General features: G+C 50.5%; 1 protein-coding gene across 3 annotated transcripts; it reads right to left on the bottom strand.

Moving 5' to 3' along the window:
* Positions 1-7,331: 7,331 nt before the first annotated feature.
* Positions 7,332-21,543, bottom strand: LOC137097894 (sarcalumenin). Of its 3 annotated transcripts, XM_067473277.1 has the most exons (8): positions 21,314-21,543; positions 14,817-15,968; positions 13,275-13,376; positions 11,244-11,339; positions 10,300-10,335; positions 9,560-9,676; positions 8,634-8,867; positions 7,332-8,227 (listed from the first exon to the last, which is right to left on the bottom strand). In XM_067473277.1, the coding sequence occupies exons 1-8, from the start codon at positions 21,381-21,383 to the stop codon at positions 7,416-7,418; spliced, it is 2,619 nt and encodes an 872-aa protein (XP_067329378.1). In that variant the 5' UTR covers positions 21,384-21,543; the 3' UTR covers positions 7,332-7,415. The 3 variants fall into 3 exon arrangements, with proteins under 3 accessions (XP_067329378.1, XP_067329379.1, XP_067329380.1); XM_067473278.1 differs by lacking the exon at positions 10,300-10,335 and having other exon boundaries at positions 21,314-21,542; XM_067473279.1 differs by lacking the exons at positions 10,300-10,335; positions 14,817-15,968 and having other exon boundaries at positions 21,314-21,537.
* Between the last annotated feature and the right edge of the window lie 407 nt (positions 21,544-21,950).

Below are 21,950 nucleotides of genomic sequence, written 5' to 3'. Positions count from 1 at the left end.
AGCGGTCCCCAACCTGTAGTCCGTGGACCATCAGTGGTCTGCAAGAACTAAAATATGGTCCCTGGCCTCACCTTTACTACACCGTTGCAACGAGAGCGACTGGTCTCGCAAAAAAACCCTTATAGTGCCAAGGCTTATTAAATATGCTTTTCTGTGGGCAAGTAGATGGCGACTACTGAATGGCATATGTTCCGTATCAGAAACTAGAGCTGATGTGGTCTATCCAGTGCAGTTTTCTAAATCGGCACTCCAAATAACCAAACTGAATCTAAAATTGACCAAAAAATGATTCATAACCCTTTTGGTACTAATGTTGGAGAGTAGTCCCTGGTCAAAATGGTCTCTGGTTTAAAAAAAGTTTGGGAACCACTGATCTATCTACTGTGTTTCCCCGAAAATAAGACACACCCATAAAATAAGCCATAGCAGGATTTCTAAGCATTTGCCCAATATAAACCATGCCCCAAAAATAAGACATAGTGATACAAGCTAAGGCATAGAGGGAGATATAGAAAGTGAAAAGTATGAACTTTCCAAAGCGGTGGCGAAGGTAAGTCCGGGCCTCCCTCTAACTTCTTGCCTCCTCCTCTTCCTTTTTCTCCTCCTTCTGTTCTTTCTTCCCTTCAGAAAAATAAATATGGCAGTGTCTTATTTTCATGGAAACACAGTATATGGCTGAAGTTACACTTTAAAAAAAGTCCCTATCCCAACTTACAAACAAATTCAACTTAAGAACAAACCTACAGAACCTCTGTTGTTCGTAACTTGGAGACTGCCTGTATTTCATCTTCTTGGACCTCAAGGACAGAACGTCCCGAAGCCCCCAGTGCCTCAAAACATTGGTAGTTTATCAGTGGCAAAGAGGACTCCCTATGGAGGGGGTCCCAAAAATGAGGCCCTTTGGCAGGATACGGCCTGACAAGGCTCTTAACCTGGCCTCCGCCCTAACCTTTAGGGTCACCCTGAGTCTAGAATGATTTGAAGGCACACAACGACAGCAATCCTAATTAACTTGACTCACTCATCAGCCAGATCAGATCCACACTTCACATTGAAACACTGGTAAGTTTATGTTTGTTAAAATTGCTCTTCATTTTAAATATTGTGTGTTTGTTTTGGTGTTTTATATTCTTTATTGATTTTCATGAGATTATAACATCGAAAGAGGGGGAACAATACGTAGAAAGGAAAGCTTAGAAATTTAAGACACTAAAGTCAATAGTAGGGTAAAACATAAGGGAGGTAAAGGGAAGGGGAGGGCGGGGAGTGTGGGGCGAGGGGGGGAGGGAAAGGGGGTTAAGGAGGGGGTAAATTGCTGGTCACTTCCGTTTGGTCCACAGAGGGGTTACGTTATTAAATATTTCGATTGTCATTTATTGGTTTAAATTCCATATTTCCTGTTTTTTGTTTGAGTTATTATTATTGTTGTTGGTCTTTTATTTCTGAATATTCTTTAGGTATTCTTTACAATAGCTCCAGTTGGTCTGAGTAAATATTGTGTGTTTGTTTTCACTATGAATAAGACATGTGCAATGTGCATAGGAATTTGTTAATGTTTCTCTCAAACTATAGTCTGGCCCCCCAACAGTCTCAAGGACCACAAACCAGCTTTAAAAGTTTGGGGACCCCTCCCTCAGAGCGTTGGTTGTTCATTAGTGGCAAAGAAGATTTTCAGTGGGCTTCACTTTAGAAAGGAACATGGCTGGCAGACATAATGTCAAAGGAGAGGTGCTGTTGATCTGATCTAGGATAACCATACCTGTGTCCTTACAGACCCTGTTCATGCCGTAACTCCCACAATGCTTGTTGTCAAAGGCTTGCTTATAAGCTGGTGGCCAGCCAGCAATGCCAAATACTTCTATTTTCCTTGGTTTTCATTTTAGACTCGGCAATTGCTGACTGATGCCACCTTTTGCTCTCAGATCCCAGTGCCATATGGTATAAATACCTGGCAACTGTTAATAGCTGTCCCTGGGCCCTGTTATCACTCATTAATTGCCGCTCTCAAGAGGAACCCTCATTCCGTGGGGAAGACAACAGGTTGCCTTATGAAGTCAAGGAGCAATTAAGTGTCTGCCGTTTTTCTTCTGTTTCTCTCTGTCTCCATCATCGCCTGCCTGCCTGCCTGCACTTATCACTGTTGCCTTGGTGTGTTTGGCCTCGTGTGGCGTTCTGTCGTCTCTTCCGGCTCCGGCTTCCCATCCTTGGCTCCCACACAAAGTCCTTGGTGGTTGGCACACGGCGTTCCACTTCTCCCCTCTTTTCCCCACATCCCAGCTGTCACTCTCTCCAGCCAATCCTATGCAGATGGGGAATCCACACGCTTCACAATCCATAGGATCATGATGTCAGGAGCCCACCTTTCAGACATGTTGATCCATTAGGTCTTTCTCCTGTTCAGTGATTTCAGCTCCGCAAGAACTGCAGGTTCAGAGGCCTAGTGTACCTAGCTCTCCAAACGTATTCTCCCCTATGAACCATCAAGATTATTAAGATCATCTGGAGAGGCCCTGCTCTCGGTCCCACCGGCCTCGCAAGCGTGTCTAGTGGGGACGAGGGACAGGGCCTTCTCGGTGGTGGCCCCTCGACTCTGGAACTCTCTCCCACTGGAGATCAGAACCGCCCCTTCTATCCTGACATTTAGGAAACAGGTGAAGACTTGGTTATGGAGACAGGCATTCGACGAGTGAGCCAAAAACCTGAGATATGGATGGATGATGAGCAACGATTTTAGTGTGACGACTGACCATTATAGTTATTGATTGTAATTGCTGTTTTAATGTTTTACTGTAATATGCATTATGATGTTTTATTGATTGTATGTGATATTATGGTTGGAAACCAGTCTGAGTCCCTCAAGAGAGGTGAGAAGGTCGGTATACAAAACTTTTAAATAAATAAATAAATAGCTCCAAATGACTGAATAAGACACGGATGGGTTGAAGGCAAAGAACAGATGTGTTAATTCAACTTGGCCAAAGTGGACATCAGCAGTCTCTGCTCCACAGACGGAAGCAAGCGCAATTGCAAACATACAGGGTTATTTATAGCACTTTGACAGCTATTGGGGGGGGGGGATTTTGCCGCTCTGGGCACTGATTGGGCCAGACTGGAGCCAGCCAGGGTCCACTCATTGATTGGTGCAGACACACCGTCCGTCGTTGCTATCAATTGGCTTACAGGTTGTGGTGGTAAATTTCATAAACCATCATTGCTTGGTTTGAAGTCTGGTGGTTGTTTTGAAGTCTGGTGGTCTGCCTATGGAAGGGGTGCAGATGGAATGGGAATACGGACAGGGTTGGTGTCTGTCCAAAATAGGACAATGGGTTTTGGCTAGCCAAATAATGAGTTTGAGTGGTGTTGGAACAACCGCAGTGGAGACCTCAGGAAAGGGTCTGATCTGGCGATGGGGATCGGGAAGTGTTCCCAGGGATAGAGTTAGATAAAATCTCGGGAAAGCCCTTTGGCTTTGTTTAAGCCTATTATGTGACAATCAAGATATTGTGAGGGGATTATGTCTTTACCTGCAGTAAGTGGTGGGCGATTCCCTGCTTGTGCAAACTTTAGCGAGTTCATTTGGAAGTTGCCTGAAACTGGGGGAAAGGTCATTGCGGACTTAATTTCTGGGTATCCATGGAACCGCAGGTTTTGCGGTCCATTTCGGGGTTCTGGTTTTTGAGAAAAATCCCATATGCTGGTGATGCAAACTTTGGGGTTTCTTTTCAGAACAAAGGGGAAAACAACCCTCACGCCACTTACTGAATTCGTTTGCAACAACTTGACTTCTTAAGCGTTGGCAGCAAGAGAGAATCAGTGCTGAGACCGAGCTAATAACTCACCAAGCACAAAGGAAGTGGGAAATCTCAGTATCTCCCTGATGTGGTCTCGCCACTTCCTGGCCACTGCTTGCACATGCAGCCTGAATGGCTTCCTCCCTGTTTCCCCACTGCAGACGGAGGGGGAACCCCTTCATTAATCTCAGCATCATTAGAACCTCAGCCCATGAAGTGCAGCACACAGCTTCAGAGAAATAGATGTGGGTACTGCAATATCCACCCTCATCAAAGTTATTACAGCGGTACACTGTAATAACTTTTAAAAGACGTTGCTGGGTGCCTCCAGTACTTCCCCGATCCCAGCCCTCCCAGTGTTCAATTGTCCGGAATGCTGTGAGACAGACCATGCGAGAACATTGTGGAGGCCCACCCAAAACCATCCTTCTCCACTTTATGTACCCCACATTCCTCCTTTCCAGTTTTAAGGGATCTACTCATTGACAGAAGCAAAGCACCAAAGTATATGATTGGAAAATATCAGAATTTATTAGAATGGCTGATGTACATGGTCTCTCCAAAAACAGATGATTACTGTGAACCGCTATATTGGAAACATATTACAGCTATGTAATATCCTTTAAATGTATCTGTCCAAAATCCTGTTCAAAAGAAGCACACAACAGTGGAAGAAGGTTTTTTAGTTAATCTAACCATACAGAGAGCTACACAAGCTCCTCCTGAGAAGATCAGCAAGCATATTCCCAAGATGGAGGAGAGCCAGGATAAGGACACTAGGAGCCAGCTGTCCTGGCAATTCCTTGGTTTGTGCCTGTTTGGAAAAACAACCACAGCCAGATACTTGAGGGCAAAGATGTCCCCCAAAAGGACTACCTTTTGGTGCTGGAATCACCACTGTTTCTGAGAGGCTCAGGATGGCTATGATGAGAATGCAAAGCACACATTACTTAAGGCTGAAGGGGAGAAGGAGAGCCAGTGTGTGAGCCCCTGCTTAGCCACGGAAGCCCTTCTTGGGAAAGTCGCATCCTCTCGGCCTTAGGGGAAGCAAAATCCTGCCAAGAACACTTCATGATTGGTTTGTCTTGGGGCTGACGTAAATTGGGAAGGGCTTGAAGACACACAACAAAGTGGACAAGACCAAGACCTGCGGGCCCTAGAGTGATAAGGGAGTCTTCAGGCACTCAAGATACTTCTATTTGGTGCTTGTTAAAGCTTTGATCACAAGCCAGACGCATCTTCTCAGCAGCTGAGATGAGTTCTACCATTTACATAAGAAGATCTGCATAGATTTGGGCTGCTGGTTCTTACTATTTCTCAGCACCCGTCTTCATAGCAGGCGATGAAAAACCCGCCCCTGCGGATTTTTATGCAACATGGCCCTTGCCACCAGCATGTCACTTTAGGCTGGCACTTCAAGCTGAGCATGCTGCTAAGAGAGCGCATTGCAGAACGTGACCTGGTCTGACTGCACACGATTTCCAAGACATTTATTCAGAAGAGGGAAGGTGGCAAGGAAGATGCAAGAACATGAGGAGACACGAGGGAAGGAAAAGACAAGGATATTAAAGAATGAACAGGAGAAATGGAGGGCACTAACTGGGCTGTTGTTCCTCAGATGACAACCCAGAGTTCCTTTGAGGAGTGAGCAGTAACAGCAGTTCTTTCTGCTCCATCCGTTGTGGGGATAAAGATGTAGAACTATTGACAAGGACAGAGAGTCTAATTTGGAGAAAACACTGCAGGGTGGGAAGCAGCTGGTAAGAGGAGATCAATAGCAGGAAGATAATGTACAAGAGAAGAATGGAAGAGGAGGGGAGTAGGCAGTGACTTTGGATCGGTCGAATACTTCTCTTTTCACTGGCTCATAGCTATAGTCTTCTGGGTGCCAGTTCCCATGACGCTTCTTTGCCGGCTTAGCTGTCCCCATTCCTTAGTGCTCCAAGCCCAAATCCTTCTCACCACCATTTATTTCCATCCTGAAATCTGTCCACCTAACAGAGCCCAGTTCCAACACTTTTCTCCCTCCTGGCACTCTGTATCCCATGGTGCCCTGCAGGGAGCAGCTCACACTTTTCCTCCGTATCCTGGAATAGACTTCAAGACAGGAATCTTTTAAATCCAACTTTATCATGAGGTTTGATTTGGTGGGTTCCATAGCAACCTCTTTCCTCTAGCTGTGATGTAGTGCTGAGCTGCTTTTCACGGATTCGCCTGATCCTGTCTCCCAAACTTTACCTTTTGTGGGTGGTGGTGGGAGCAAACCAGCCACCAGTGAAGGCACCTACTTTCTCTTTGCCTTTTCCATCATCACGTCTGTCTTTCTCTTTTGTTTATCTACACTTCACTTAGGCATTCTTGAATTTGGGTAAGGAAGGAGCATAAGCATCCTATATCAAGACCTCCAGAGTAGCTGAATGCCATACTCCTTGGAGGTTACCTTCTCAGGCATAAAGCACTCCCTTGTGGGGCAAGGCTTTGTGGCGTAAGGCTTACTATTTGCCACTCGCTGCCTTTTAGGCCCCTCTTGTCTCCACTTGAAGGCTAACACTTCTTTAGCAAGAGGATCTGTCTCCTTTGTCCTTCAAAAGGAGGGACCTCTGTCCAAAAGCAAGAAATAGCCATTGAAGATGAACACTAAGCAAGATGCTGGGATATGGGGAGACATTTCAACTGTGAAGCAATAACAGACATGTTGTGGGTAGAGACAACCCATATTTTAAGCCACAGTGAGCAGGTGGAAGAAAAGCAGCAGCAGCAACAATATCAGCAGGAGATGCTAAGAGGCAGGAGGCAATGCTGGGGCTCAGGTACCAGCAAGCACAGGACAGAATGCCACCAAACACATCAAGCACTAGCAATGGAAATGGTCATACCAGCACACTCCACACAAAAACAGCCTCTACTTCAGACAGGACTCTCAAAGGGCCAAGCTTCAGAAGCCACCCTCTGGGATAGCCACCTAGGAGCCCATCCATGCTGGGGGATATCTCTCTCTTTATTTTTTAGCCAGGGAGGGAGGGAATGCCTTGAATTCAGCTTATGGAAAAGGCAGAACTCAGATAGGAAAGCTCAGATGGGGACTCGCTGCCCATGAAGAGCAGGTGCTGGGAAGCTGTGAGGCCCAAAAGGAAAAGGGTGGAGAGAAATGTGATGAATTCTGTGGTCCTCAATCCCATGTGAAAGATTCTGTAAGAACATTGTATATGTTTACTGATGGAGGCAGTGTTTGCTCATACCTCTCCAGATGGGAAGAGCTGGCCTCTGTAGCCCTTTCTCCACACTCCCTCCTGCATGGGAGCTTAGGGCTGCTCTCAAGGGCAGCTGGCTCTAAGACACATACCTCTCTTTTATCTACTGCTTAGTTCATGGTCTCCTCCTCCTCCTCAAAATGATAAAGATTAGATAAGAACAGTCAGGTATTCACAGTGTTTTATTCTCTCCTCTGGGCCCACCTAGCTTCCCTGCCGATGATGTCAGGGACTCCAAGTCCTCATGGTACATTAGCTCTTGCCACATGTCATGTGGCAGTTGAAGGGTTTGCAGACCTTGGCTTCTTGGACAGATAAGACATAAGCTCATTCACCAACAAGAATGGGGGAGTGGTTGACACTGGGCAGCCTGTTAATGTTTCTTGTAGCGGTTCTTGGGGGCTTCGCCACAGCCTGTTGTGTCACAGGAGAGGACACTGGGCTTCTTCCCCAGGCCAATGCTACCCAGGAGGTCTGGCAGCTCATGGGTGATGGCCTTCTCAATCTTCTCCAGGAAACACCCTCCCATGTAGGAGCACTGCTGGGCCAGGAGCTTGAAAGTGTTGATGGGATTGATCCCAAAGAAGTCCTTGTATGCCTCACGGTTGGGGAGGTCAAACTTGCTGACATTGGTCTTCGCCAGGATGGACTTGAAGATGTAGAACTTGTCTGGATCCTCCACAATGTCCTTGAACACCAGCTCCCCATCACTGAAGAAGGTCATTTTATCCCTATATGTTTGCAAGTAGCGGTCGACGAGGAGCGCATGGATGCGAACCCGGATGGCATGCTGGCGGATGAAGGCGATCTTGTTCTCCAGCCTGTTCTCAATCACTTGGTTCAAATCCTCCAGGAGGGAGATCTCTTCTTTCAGGAAAAGCTCTCTGTGGGTGTCAGGGTGGTAGTCCAGGGGCCAGAAGGAGCTGACATAGACCCGGGGAGGCTCTGTGACATTGATCAGCGGGGCCAGACTCCAGAACAGGGCTCCGTAAACACGCATGAGCTCCTGTGTGGCCAGGCTGTCCGCCTTGTTCAGGATGATCCGGATCTGAGATTCCCGTCCCTTCAGCTGGCGGAAGAGCATCTCCAGCTCAAGGCCCACATCTAGCTTGGTGGGGTCAAAGACCACAAAGATGAGGTCAGCTCTGTCGATGAACCATTGGCAGACATCATTGAACGGGTAGCCTATATGAGTGAGAGAACAAGAGAAAGATAGAGAAGGTTAGGCTTACAAGAGGCCAAGAGACTCCTGGCATCTGGAACATGATCATGGCTTGCCCACCCAGCCTTAGCATCACATCACTGGAGACTCATACTTCTGGATCCCTATGGCCATAATCTGGCTAAGAATTGTTTACAACCTGGGCCGAGTATAAAATATAAGTAGTTCTTGTTCACTTATCCTGAAATGAGAAGCATTTCTTCCGTGTTAGTTAAATATCCTTTTAAAAAGGTGAAAGGTGCCAAGGAAGGCACCAAATAGGACGTTTCATAACTGGAGAATAGTTAGAAGAGATATTGTTCCTGCTCCTTCCCCTGAGCCCAATGGCTAACAAAGAGTCCTCTTTGAAAAAGAGGGGCATAGCATTACCTCTTTCCTGCTGCTTCCGGTTCTCGATGATGCCTGGGGTATCCACAAAGGTAACCCTCTCCAAAAGCTTATGAGGGACCTCAATCCCAATCAGCTTCTCCAGAAAGTTCTGGCCAAACTTTTCAAGAGGCGAGAAGGAGCGGGCGCTGTCTGCCGCCATCACAATTCCTTCAATGGTCTTGAGCTTGGGACCATGCATGATGACGGTGAACTCTGAGGTGGTGGGCTCCGCCCCTTTCCAGGAAAGAGGCAAGAAGAGAGATATGAGAGGGAAAAAGAAGAGATTGACTATCACAATATTTACTAGGACTTTTGCTCTTATGTGTTGGGCTTGGCAGAATCATCTCAGAGAGAGGCCTGCCTTTCCATAGAAACTTCAACGCAGAAGTTCCCTGCTGGGCTCAGGATGAGTATCAAAGGGAGAAGATGCCCAGGAGGCAGAGGAGGGGAAGAAGGAAAGGTCATTCTTCCCAGTATTAATTGGCTTCACTCAGGGAAGCTGGGAGAGCTTCGTTTTGGGTGATTACTGTGGCTCTGGCAACCAGGCACCCACTGGCAGGAGGAGGCGGACCCAGTGAGGAGTCTGCTGGGCTTCCTTAGGGAGTGAGAAAGGGGCTTTCTGAGCCCCTTCTCTCTACCTTCAGATGGACCTCCAAATACAAGCATCCTTTCTATTCATGCATCAATTTCCTGCACATCTAGTACCAGGGCCAGTGAAGAATGTTCTGCTCTTCTCCATTACTCTTTATCTGGGAAAAGGGTTTGGTGGCCGCAATTCACTTTGCTGCACCTCACTTTGGCTCCAGCTTTGGAGGTCTGGACAGCTTCTCTCCTGGGGGTCCCACCTTCACAAAATGGGCAGCAAGGCCAGACATCCTGGCCAGGACCAGGGAGAAACGCACAGGAAGACTCCCCCTCCCTGCTACCTGTATACAGCTGATAGGGAGTATCATCCAGGCCCAGGAGGTAGTTGATCATGGTGGATTTGCCAACACTCCATGGTCCCAGGAACAGCACCATCGGCTTGGAAGTAATCTCTCCATCTGCGAGCAGAAACAAAAAGCAACAAGGCCATGGCACAATGGAAGCATCTGTGTCATGGATTTCCCTGAAACATCTTCAGTCAGTCCCTGAATGTCCCCCAGGATCACAGAGGCGCCTCTGAGCTGGTCTGGCCAGCTGATGCCTTCTTCCCTCAAAGAGTCAACACAAACCAGGAGGAAGGCTTCACGATTCAAAAGTTGGAGATGGGAACAAGAAATGCATCCTGTCGGAGAAGAATCAAGAAGGGCCTTGCACATAGGGGGGATACTGTCGTCAAAGAGTGTTACTAAAAGGTTGAGCAGCAGCATTCTGGGATCTTCAGTCAGTCTCCTTGCACACCGTGAAAGGGTGAATGTGTAATGCCGCACTCTGTCAAACACTCAAGGAAGGAAACTGTTATTTCTGAAGGCAGCAGTGATACTGTTGGAGCTGGAGTCCCAGCGGTGCCCAGGGGACCCAATGGGGAAACCCCAGTAAGCCCAACCCCTTTAGAAAATCATCTCAAGGGCTGTCTGGAGAGGCTCATGTGATGGGGAAGCCTCCTCCCAGGACCCCAATCCAAGGCAACCGGCTACCTGGGCAGAGGGTCATAGGCATGCAAGTGTCAGGTAGCCATACCCACCTGTGGCTGAGGAGCCCAAGGTGCGTCCAGGGTAAGCTGTTAGGCAGGAGAGGAGGAGGGGCCAGAGGGAGAGAAAAAGCATCGTGAGTAGGAAAGGGCATTTGGGGAAAAGGCGCTTGGTTAGGGGTCAGACAAGAAGGAAGTGGTATTCTGCCCTCTACAAGTAAAGAGGCAGAACCAATGGATGCAGATTCCAATTCATCCCCAGAGACTGGGAATCATAAACGATCCATCCACCACCACAAAGGACTCATGCACCGGAGGCAGGCATACTTTCCACAGGGATTACCATGCAAATCCCATCCCAATTTTGTTGGGAAGACTAGAGCTAAAACCTTCTGCAAGATGGTCCCACCCCAGAACAAACACTGGGAAAAGTGGAAATGTTGTCTGTGAACTCCACTGGTTTGACTGCCGATAGCTCATTTGGGGGAGAAGTAACCAATGCTGTGGCCAAAGAAAGGCTGCTAAGGTTGCCAGGCCCCTTTGAAACGCCTCAAATATGGCCACAATATGTGCCTCCTGCCTCCCCTCCATAAGAAATTGTACCATTGCTATCCTGGCAGGTATAACAAAAGTAAACACGAACAACGTGGAAGACCTAGTCCAACCAGCACTGAGGAGACCCCCCCCCCCACACACACACCCCTTTTCTCTTGTGCCTTTGTCTACAAAATGCTACCACCCATATACAAAAGGAAGGCAAACCCCAAAGTTTACAGAAGAACCATTAGAAATATTTGGGGAAGAGAAACCTGTAAAGCAAGAGCAACAGCAAATGGGGCCATTGGGCCCAGCATTTCATTGCAGGACCAGTTGCATGTTCCTCCCTCTGCTTTCTCCAAGGTTTGACCCCATCCCTGTTGCACTGCACCTCTCTGCAAGACCGAATGGGAAGTTAGGCAATGGGGGGGAGGGTTGCTCGGTGCCCCTGCCTGCCTTACCCGTGATCTCATGCTGCCGCAGTTCGTTGTACTTGTAAGATTGCTCCAGGGGCTTGATGGATGTGTGGTAGATCTTCCGGAGCCGCTGCAGGGTGGCTGCAATGGGGAAGCAGAGCAGGAGGGACTGGTCAAAAGCCGGATAGGACTCTCTCCCTTGCACGCAGGTCGGAACAAGAGAGATTCAGTACTGATGCACTACACAGCGTAAAGCTCTGAAATTCTTTCAAAAGTTTAATTAAAATTCAGCGTGCCCTTCTTGGGAAAGAGGGGTCTGCCTAGAAAAGCAACCCACGCCCAATCACTTCCAGTCTATGGGAAGGTGTTCTGAGGAACGCTGTTCTCAGTGAGGTGGGACCCCTCTGCGGCCCCTGAGAAACCTCCATTCAACCCCCCCCCCCATTCCTTCCCTCCTTAGACCTACACTGGCTCCATCCCTGTTCTGAATTCAGCTCCTGAAGCTTCTTTCAAAGCTCAGCTCTTTCTCTATATAGCAACCCGTCTGTCAGTTCCAGCTTCTCATGCAAGGACATGAGAGAAGCCTCCCACAGGATGGTAAAACATCTGGGCATCTCCTAAGTATTGTCCTTGCAGTCAATTCTCTCACACCAGAAGTGACTTGCAATTTCTGAAGTCGCTCCTGATACAAAAAAACCCACCATAGCTCACAGATGCAACACAATGGCAATGGAAAGGCTCAAATGAAGCAATATGTACATTTAAAAAAGAAAGCACAAGAGAATGCCTGGAATGTCACTTTTGTGGGATTCGACTAGGTAGAAGGATGTGAGGAGGGATACAAAGATGAAAGAAAGGATAGAGGAGGGAAAGAAGGAATAGAAGGAAGAAGGGAAGGCATCGAAATAAAGAAGGGAAGGGGAAATGAAAGAAGGGAAGCAAGGATGACAGAAGGGTTGGAAGAGGAAAAGAAGAAAAAGGAAAGGAGAAAGATGGGAGGGAAAGGGGAGGAAAAGATGGAAGGGGGAAAGAATGGTATGGAAACGGAAAGAAGAGGAAAACAGATAAAGAAAGAATGGAAGTGAGAAAGGGAAGGAAGAGAGAAAGAAGGTAAAAGAAGGGAATGGAAAAAGGGAAGAAAGGTGGAAAGAAAGGAGGGAAAGGAGAAATAAGGTGGAAAATATGGGATGGAGAGAAGGAGGGAAGAAAATGAGAAAGAACAGAGTGAAAGGGAAAGGGAGAGAAGAAGAGAGAAAAGAGGAGGAAAGGGGAAGAAGAAAAGAAAGGAAATAAATGAGGAGATTTCTCTCTCGAGGAGATGAAGCCAATGGCTCCCCTTCCTTCTGCTGCCAGGCCAGCCATCCTCTCCCCCCACCCCCAAGCAAAAGGTGAGCAAAAGATAATGGCAGAACTTTTTTCTCAAAAGGGCATTTTGGCTCCTCCCAAAGCAGAGAATGGGGAATTCATCACTTGACAGAATTGGCCTTTTTGCCCATCTCTATTCAGATAATTCACAAAAATGGTCACTTGCCAACCAGCTTATAAAGCGTCTAAAAAGACAACCCTTAAAAAACTTGAAAAACGCCAAGATCTCTCTACCCTACATTTGAAGCCTACGTCATGTGATGAACACAGTAGGTTGCCATTTGTTAAGTGGGTGGCTCAGTAGAATTTAATGCATGTGATGAAGTGGTGCATAGGGATGGGAAAGGGCCTGCCGTATCTCTGCGTCTGGGGCCCTGGGAAGAGGCCAGTCTCGCTGAGGCTAGAGCTCCATTTAGAGCCAGAGGATCCCCAGATGCTTGCCAGGTCACACTGTGCAAGTGGCCATCCACCTGGTGTTCAGCAACTGCTCTTTGGGGCATGGTGCACTTTGGGTTCTTGCAGCTGATGGCAAATGGTGGTTTTGGAGAGGGACGTTAGGAGTTCTCAGTCAGGGAGCTGTAGTACCTGGCCAGTCTCTAAATCCCCGGACTCCACAGGGGCACAGCCTCCAAAGTGGATTCATAGAGTTTGGTGGTGCTGCTGCCTTCATCCCAAATTCACCCCACAGCCAGGGATCTCTCGTACTGTTACCTGAGTAGTCGTCCGCGGGCTTCTCCTCCTTGAGCTTCAGGGTGCTCTCAATGTGAGAACGGTCCCGCTTAGCTGACTCTGCCACGGCCTCCTCCGCCTCCTCTGTAGAGAGAGAGTAAAAGACCACCATTCAGCACATCCAGAAGCCTGTATGGACCTCCATATCCATCTGCCTGTGGCCATCGCTGCAGGGAGCAGTGTGGGGCCCTGGCTCCCACACCATGTTGGTGGCATGGCTCACCCAGCACTAACATGCCTTGCCCCACAAGGATTTCTGTGCTGCCCAGCGCAGCCATGTGCCTGCCAAGGGGCCATCCCAAAAGTAGGTGCACCCAATCCTGTGCCAGTCGCCTAAAAACCAAATACACATTTTCATCAATAGTTTTGATGTCTTCAAAGTAGGGCTCTCAAAGTGGGCCATGATGCCTGCTTTGGGGCAACAGTTTCCTACTCCAAATCCCCTTTCTCCCCTCTCCTCCGCTGCCCTGCCCCAAGAAATGTGGGGAAACTCTTTAATGTCCTGAGTCTGGCAAAGAGCATTGGGTGCTGCCATCCATGGCCTGAGGAGAGGAGTCCAGACAATAGCCCTTGGAAGGGAGGGGGAGCGGGCAGCTGAGGCCCACAGAGAGGCCTTTCCCCGTGCCCCAAAATAACCACCAGCCACAGGGCTCCCGTTACAGCCTGGCATCCCCAGCTGCGCATTCATTGGCTAGAGGAGTGTGAGCAAAGGCCACTCCAGCCTCGCTTCCTCCACTTTCATGTGCGCACGCACACACACACACACATCTCGTGGCAGGTGACCCTGTAATCACTGGCATGAAATCTGGGCTATGCCATCATTGGCATTATGGGCAACCCTCTCCCTCCCACCCCTGCCAGTCCTGCCAGATACTAGTGGCCTCTGGAGGACACCAAGGGCTCATTTTTCAGGAACTCAATGGGAAAAGCTCAAACATTTCTTCCCTGTAGCAGGCAGAGAGAGAGAGAGAGAGAGACTTAAAAAGTCACAATAGTTTTAGGTCATGTGGAGAGGGTTTGTATCACTAATTTACACCATGATCTTGGCTTTTGCGTTCTTTCCTACATTATTTGTTTACCAGACCCATTTAGCAGAAGCTACACTGCAATTGATCTTAGCACCTTTTTATGATTCTTGAAACCTCTGGCAACTTTTGGGGATTGAGACTTGGCACACTTTTCCTCAAGAAAGGAAGTGACCAACTCCGGCCAGCAAAACTCAAAGGGCTGCAGTGGGCAAAGGCTGTGCAGATTGTGCCTCTGAGAGAAACCTTGACCAGAACAGCATGAGACACATTGTCCTCGCTTCTCAGTGACACCACTACTCAAGGGATGCAATGCCTCTAAATCTCATCGACCTCCATTCTTGGCCAGGGTGGGGGGGGGGGTGGCTTTGGGCAGAAGCTTCCCTCCCTCCCCACCCCTTTGGATGGGTCCCACAAGGTTTATGACAAGGGAGACATGTGGTGGTGGGGGGTGGAACCAGAGGTTTTTGTGTGTCAGGGTACAAAGAAGAGCCAGGACCTCTTGGTGCCGGGGGGTCACTGTGGTCTGTAGGGCCACCGTCCGCAGCTGGAGAAGTCTGGGCATGATGTCCAGAGGGCACCTCCTCATCTGTAGCCCCATTGCTGGAAGACCCAGATGCTCCTGCTGCCCCACTGGGCGTCCCCTCTTGGTCCCGGGAGTCAGAGAGTGGTGGGGCAGATCTGTTGGTGGCCTCCTCCACCTCTTGTTCTCCTGCGCCTTCCGTTAGAACTGACTGCTCTTCTTTCTCATTAGCATCCTCCTCAGGGGACCTTTCCTCTTCAGCTTCAGGGGCAACATCACCCTCCGCCTCCTCCTCTTCCTCCTCGTCTTCTCCTTCCTCTGCCTGGGAAGTGTCTGCTTCCTCTACAGAGACATCCTCGGCTGCGTCTGCCACCCCTTCCTCTCCACCCTCTTCGTCTTCATCTTCTTCCTCAGATGACACCTCATTTTCTTCTTTAGAGCCCTCTTCTTCTTTAGAGCCCTCTTCATCCTCAGGGCTGGCGTCTGGCACATTTGCCCCCTTGGTTTCCTCCTCCTCCTCCTCCTCCTCCTCCTCATCTGGAGAGCCAGGGTCCCCCTCCTTGCCCTCACTGTCTTCCTTGTGTCCCTCCTGGCCCTCTGTCTCCTGGGAGTCCTCTTCTGTGGGCCTGGGGTAACTCAGAGGCTTCCTCTCCTCTGCAGCTCCCGAGAGGTCATCCTCTGAAGCCTGGGACACCTCTCTGCTTTGGCCTGGCACGGCCCCTTGTCCGTCGGTTGCTGACGGTCCCTGCTTCTCCTGGGCCTCCCCTTCATCTGAGGCCACCTCTTCTGGGGGCAGGCCGTGAGCCTCCTCCTCTTCCCCATGCCTAGCTCTTGCAGGGGTGCCTTCGCCTTCCAAGCCGCTGGCAGGGGCCTCGGTGTCACCCTGGGCCTGGGGGGATCTTTTGCCCTCCTCCTCTTCCGGGCTTTCTGGGTGGAGAGGGGCCCCTGCTCCGGGGGGCATGGGGGCAGCGGCGGCCATTCCACCCCCACCGCCGGCAGCATCTCCAGAGTCTAGCAGTTCTGCCTCCTCCCGTGCCAGGCTTGGGTCTCCAGGTAACCAGGCGCTCGCCTCGGGAAAGTGGGCCGCTGCATCTTCTGTGCCGGCATCCAGGGCAGAGACTTGCCGTTCTAAATGGTCAGAACACGATCAGTCAGTTTGGCTGCTCCTCAAAACACAGCCTCTCTGTGCCTGTGGGGAAGCAGAGCCAGGCTCTTCTGCTATGGAGGCGACGTTGAGGCTCGAGACCCCGCCTGAGCCCCGGGCAAAAGACCCCAACCACGGAGCCAGGCCTTTCTCTCCTGCCACTGTCAATGCTCCTGGGCCCAAGTGGGCTGGGTGCAAGGGGTCTCTCTTGGGAGCAAAGGCCTCCTTCCTGGCCCTGGACTCTCTGGGCAGCAAGAGCACAAAGAAAGGGGCAATCAGGGCAGGAGAGTGGGGAGCGGGAAAGAGTAGCACCTCATGCAGGGACATCCCCTCCCTAGTCCATTAACCTCCATCCCTGTCAGTGGCTGAACTTGGCCTCTAAACAACTCCTCCTGGCCATTGATCTGGTTCCCCAGGACTGGCTAAAAGGAAAGCAATGGGACCAAATGATGCCAAATAACAGTGTCTTATTGAGTGCAGAAGCAAACAAAGGAAACCTTTGTGTACATTAGACCCCTTCTTTCCTTCCATATCGATGAGAATCCTGCCACAGAGGGACATCCATTGCCATTTTCACATCTCTCTCCTGCCTCAAACTGCCAAGCACATGCCAAAAAAATTAAAAATCAGTCTCCAATGCAAAGGAAACCTTTTGGTTTCACTAGACAGCAATCTTTGGCTTCTAAGTTGATCAGGTCTCCCCAACCCGTCTGCCCCTTCTCCTTGCAGCTCCTTTAAAAGGGGTCCTGGGTGAACTGACCCCTGCCTGAAAATGGAGGGCACTCTGGCAGAGGAATGTGGCCAATGGTAGCCCTTTTTCCTTGCCATTGGTCACCTTTCCTGGAAAACAGGAGCTCTGTCTAAAGAAGGGGAGCTTTCAACCAGATCCAGCAATGGTTTTGGTGTGTGTGTGTGTGTGGGGGGGGGGGTCTGTGCTCCCCCCTCATCAAATTGGCCCTGATCCTCAGCCACATTCCAGAGCGGCTAGTGACAGGGTTTGGTCAGCAGGCCAAGAGGGAAGGGGCCATTGCCCTCCCCCTTGAGGTCCCCCTCTGTCAACCACCCTTCCCCTCGCCTGCCAACAGATGACAGCCAAATGAGGCCTTGGAGACAAAGCTGCCCCACAAGAGACAGGGGAACAGCTGCAGCTCAGAGACATAATCCTGCCCCTCCACCCATGGTTGCCTACACAAAGGCCAGACCCTCCCCCAAATGCCAGTTGGTCATAGCTTTCCCTTTACAAGCAGGGCTATCTGGACTGGAAGCATGGCTATCCAGGTGAAAGAGTCCTGGGCCAGGGTGGGGGAGGGAGGGGCACGCATGGCCCACCTGGTCCTGGCCGCTGAATGAAGGAAGAGGGAGGCAGGATGACATTGGGCTAGAACTACAGGGACTAGGATTTCAGTCTCATTCCGTTATAGAAGCCCATCCTGAGGAGATCCCACTCTCTTGGCTTCAGAGGAAGGGATGGACACCCCTTTCTCCACTCCACCAGCAATGGAAATCCTTTCCGGTGCTGTCCACCAAGGCCTCCTATCAGGATCCCTTGGTCCCTCCTTGCTCTCAATCAAGGGCCCTTCCTCTAACTAAATCGGGCTCCGAATTGTGCTGACCTGCAGATGGCAAGCGGGTGAGCGCTGGGCAGCAAAATAGGCTGAAGGTTACGGGCTTAGCACCCGCTGCCTCCGCCTCCCCCTTGGGCTAAAAATACCTCCCGCAGCAACTGGGCCGGTGGAGGGGGGGGGCACTGGGAGGCAAGGAAAATGCCCATTCCCAGGGCACCCACTGGCCTCACCCCACCAAAGCACCCACTATAAGGATGCTTATAGGGAGAGAAGCAGACTTCCTTTTGGAGCAGGTTATTTCATTCTCTGGCCATCCCAACAGCATTCATTCACAAGTGGCACATGAAATGTGAAGACACAGGTGAACTCCCATGTGCAAAAAGACCAAAATGCCCCCTTGTGGTGCTCTCTGGAACTCCAAGGAGGGGGGGGGGAGCTTGTGGAAGATGTGGGGGGTTCCTAAGTTCTTGTGGGTTTTTTCGGGCTATATGGCCATGTTCTAGAGGCATTTCTCCTGACGTTTCGCCTGCATCTATGGCAAGCATCCTCAGAGGTAAGGTCTGTTGGAACTGGGAAAAGGGTTTATATATTTGTGGAATGACCAGGGTGAGACAAAGGACTTTTGTCAGTTGGGCTAGGTGTGAATATTTCAACTGACCACCTTGATTAGCATACAATGGCCTGACTGTGCCTGGAGCAAACTCTTCTTGAAAGGTAATTAGATGTCCCTGCCTGTTTCCTCTCTGCTGTTTTTGCTGTTGCAATTTTAGAATTGTTTAATACTGGTAGCCAGATCTTGTTCATTTTCATGGTTTCCTCCTTTCTGTTGAAATTGTCCACATGTTTGTGTATTTCAGTGGCTTCTCTGTGTAGTCTGACATGGTGGTTGTGAGAGTGGTCCAGCATTTTTCTCAAATAAAATGCTGTGTCCAGGTTGGTTCATCAGGTGCTCTGCTATGGCTGATTTCTCTGGCTGAAGTAGTATGATTCTGTGATCTTGATTATTGTCTCCACGTTCATTACAATGCCTTCAGGTAAAACCTTCAACCTTTAATAAAGGCAAAGGTTTTCCCCTGACATTAAGTCTAGTTGTGACCAACTGTAGGGAGTGGTGCTCATCTCAATTTTTAAGCCAAAGAGGTCATGTGGTTGGCATGACTGCATGGAGCACTGTTACCTTCTTGCCAATGCAGTACCTATTGATCTACTCACATTTGAATGTTTTCAAACTGCTAGGTTGGCATAAGCTGGGGCTGACAGCAGGAAGCTCACCCCACTCCTCGGATTTGAACTGCTGGTATTTTGGTTAGCAAGTTCAGCAGCTCAACGGTTTAACCCACTGTGCAACCGGGGGCTCCTTTAATACGTGCCTTTATATGTTGGAACTTAACCTTCCAACCTGTCTTATTGAGATAACTCTTCTCATTTTCTCTGCCAAGGGCTGGGCCCCTGCCTCTAGCCACCCAGTGTATCTCAGGGGGCAAACCTTATAGAGGGGAGGCCAGGAAGGGAGGCCCTCGCAGAGCCTCCATGGCTGGACCGGCTGACAAGGGAAACTTTCTGGCTCCAGGCCGAAAATAGTCCAGCTCTGTGCTGCTGCTCTGGCTCGTCCCTCCCTTTGAGGAGGGGCTCCATAGCTGGGGGAGGCCCTGCTGGGTGCTCAAATACAGGGGTGGGTGTCCTTCCTGGGCATCTGAGGCCTCCCAAGAACTTCCCACCTAGACTTCCTCTGAGGAGCTGCGGCTGCAAGAGCGAGTGGCCTGCGACCAGGAGGGACAACGTTCAGAACCACAGTCCATGGGTTCCCCTTTCCCCCTAACTCCCAGGTCCTCCTTTTCAGGATCAAAGAAACTGCCTCCCCTAGAAGCTTTCTTGGCATTTTTTGCATCTCTTAAATCAGAGGAGACTCCCAAAGCCAACCAGAGGAGAACAGATCAGAGCAAATGGGGGTACACAAAACCCTTCTCAGCAGAGACCCAGAAGCACCAGGCCACCCTCCACCTGAGCCCTTCCTCTACCTTTCCTGCATACTTTCCCCTCCAGAGCTGCTCTCTGGCCAGTCCCAAGGGACCCCATTCCTCACCCCATTTCCATCCAAGGTGGGGCCCACCTTGGCAGCACTTGCCTTCACTTTCCCAAAGGGAAGAGCCACAATCCCCTGGAGTAGTGGTTCCCAACCTGTGCTTCATGGACCACCAGTGGTTCCCAAGAACAAAAATACGGTCCAGTCTGCATGTTCACCATTACTACATTGTTGCTTCGAAACCATGCGGCAACAAGAGCGACTGGTCTTCTGAAACCCTCTTATAGTGCTGAGGAAATGGTGGTGTTGGGAGGGGAGAGGCTGACTACCCACAAAAGATTACTATTACCACATTCGTTCTAGATTATTAAATATGACTTTCTGTGGGTGAGCAGATGGCAACAACTGGATCAGAAACTAGAGCGGATGTGGTTTATCCAATGCAATGTTCCGAATCAGCACCCCAAATAACCAAACCAAATCTAAACTTGACCAAAAACGGATGTATAACCCTTTTGATACTAATGCTGGAGTGGTCCCTGGTAAAAAAAAAGATTGGGAACCACTGCCCTGGAGCAGTGGGGAGAAATAATAGAGCCCTCCTGGCTGAGAGTCTGTGCTACCAAAATGCAATACCTCAGTGTGAGGCAAAAACCCCCAAACTGTTTTGGGGGAGGGGGGCACACCAAGGGGCTTTGCTGGTGGGGATCAAGGGGAGGAAGGTGCCATGAAGGACACACAGAAAGAAACAATCAGCGGAAAGTGAGGTCTGTCAGTGTCTGCCTCCACTGCTGCCTTGGCAAGGCCCAGGGCTTCCTCGCCTGTGGACTTGGGAGGAGGGCTACCGAGAAGAGGAGGGAATTTCTGCCACTGTCCTTTAACTCTGGCCTTGGGCACTGGGCACCAGGCCAAAACCTGGAAGGGCTATGCCTTTTGAAAGTGGCTCCATCTTCTCATGAGCCTGGCTTGGGCCCTTTGCTTTGGGGAAAGCAGAGTGGTGTCTGAAGGGGCGCTGGATGTCGTGGGGCAAATGCAGTGTGCCAGGGGCACCAAGACTGGCCCCAACGTTGGTCACTGGAAGGGCCACTGTGTTGACTCTTGCTACCCTGCTTTTGTTCTGGCCATGATAAAGGATGGCCTTAAAAGGAGGAAACCCGGAGGCCGCACAAGGGGAGGGGGCCAGGAGGTAGCAGCTGAGCTTGATGGCAAGTGCCTGGGCAGCGGGGAGGGAGGGGAGCTGGCTGGGGGTCCAGTTACAGGCCAGTTTCCATACTTAGTCACCAGAGGCAGCAGCTGGGAGCGGAGCAGTGGAGGGACCGAATTAACTCAAGGGCAGCCAAGGGGAGGGAGGGAGGCCAGGGACAGAGGCTCCTTTTTTCTCAAAGGAAGGCATTGAAGAGAGGGGATCCTGGCCAGGGGTCAGGGCGGAGGAAGCGGGCATGGGGCCCACCACTCACATGGCCTCAGGTGCCTCACCTGCACAGAGCTGTGTTCAAGGGATGCCTGGACTCTGCCCCTTCCCTCTCAACGTCCCATGGCTGGCATCAATGACACTTTGGTGTGGGTGGGGGGCTACATCCCTTCCTCTGGCAGCCTTGGACCCTTTCACACCAGCTGTAACGGTGGCCAGGGACCCAGGGTGCATTGGGTGGTCCAGCTACAGCGAAGCCACCGAGGTAGAGAGTGGGCACCAAAGATCAGGGTCCTGGGGAGAAAGTGGTATCTGCGTTTGGGGTCCTACCTGCGGAAGCAAGGATGAGGAGGAAGAGTGGGGCCACGCAGCAGCAGCAGAAGAGCCCAAGTCCCCTCATGGTGTCAGGCAGGCCTTGCTTCTGGGCTCCTAATGCTGTCCAGAGGGGAAGCGCAAGGCAAGCGGCAGGGACCTGCGGATGGACGGACGGAGGGAGAGAGAGACGGTGCTGTCCTGGTGCCGGACTGGATGAGGCCCCTCCTCCTGGTCCCTTCCTCTCTGCCCCCCTCCCTCCCTCCCTCTCCGCATTCAAGAGTGTCAGATGGCGGCCCAGGCAGGCTAAGTAGAGGCAGACCCACTGCAAGGCAGGCAGCTGGAAGAAGAAGGGGCTGGCAACTGCACTGCAAAGAGAAGAAGGGATGGGGAATTCCTAAAGGCCCGTCTGGCCCTGGGAGCTAAGTGAGACCAGCCCTGGTCAGCACCTTCATGGGAGACCCCTGACCCCAGCCCACCCTCATCCTCCTTGGCACACTTCTTCCATGCTCCTCTCCAAGAGGTGGCTGGCATCCATAGAGAGCAGGTCCACCAAGTGGACTGAGCCCAAAATGCCAACTAGATTATGACTATTATCACCTTCCAGTTGTCTTTCTGAAAAAGGAGAACTCAAAGCAGCTTACAACACTAAAAA

This window comes from Anolis sagrei, chromosome X, assembly GCF_037176765.1.
Source record: "Anolis sagrei isolate rAnoSag1 chromosome X, rAnoSag1.mat, whole genome shotgun sequence".
Classification (NCBI taxonomy): Eukaryota; Metazoa; Chordata; class Lepidosauria; order Squamata; family Dactyloidae; genus Anolis; species Anolis sagrei.
Note: the sequence above shows the minus strand (reverse complement) of the source record. Positions and strands in the feature narration are given on the sequence as shown.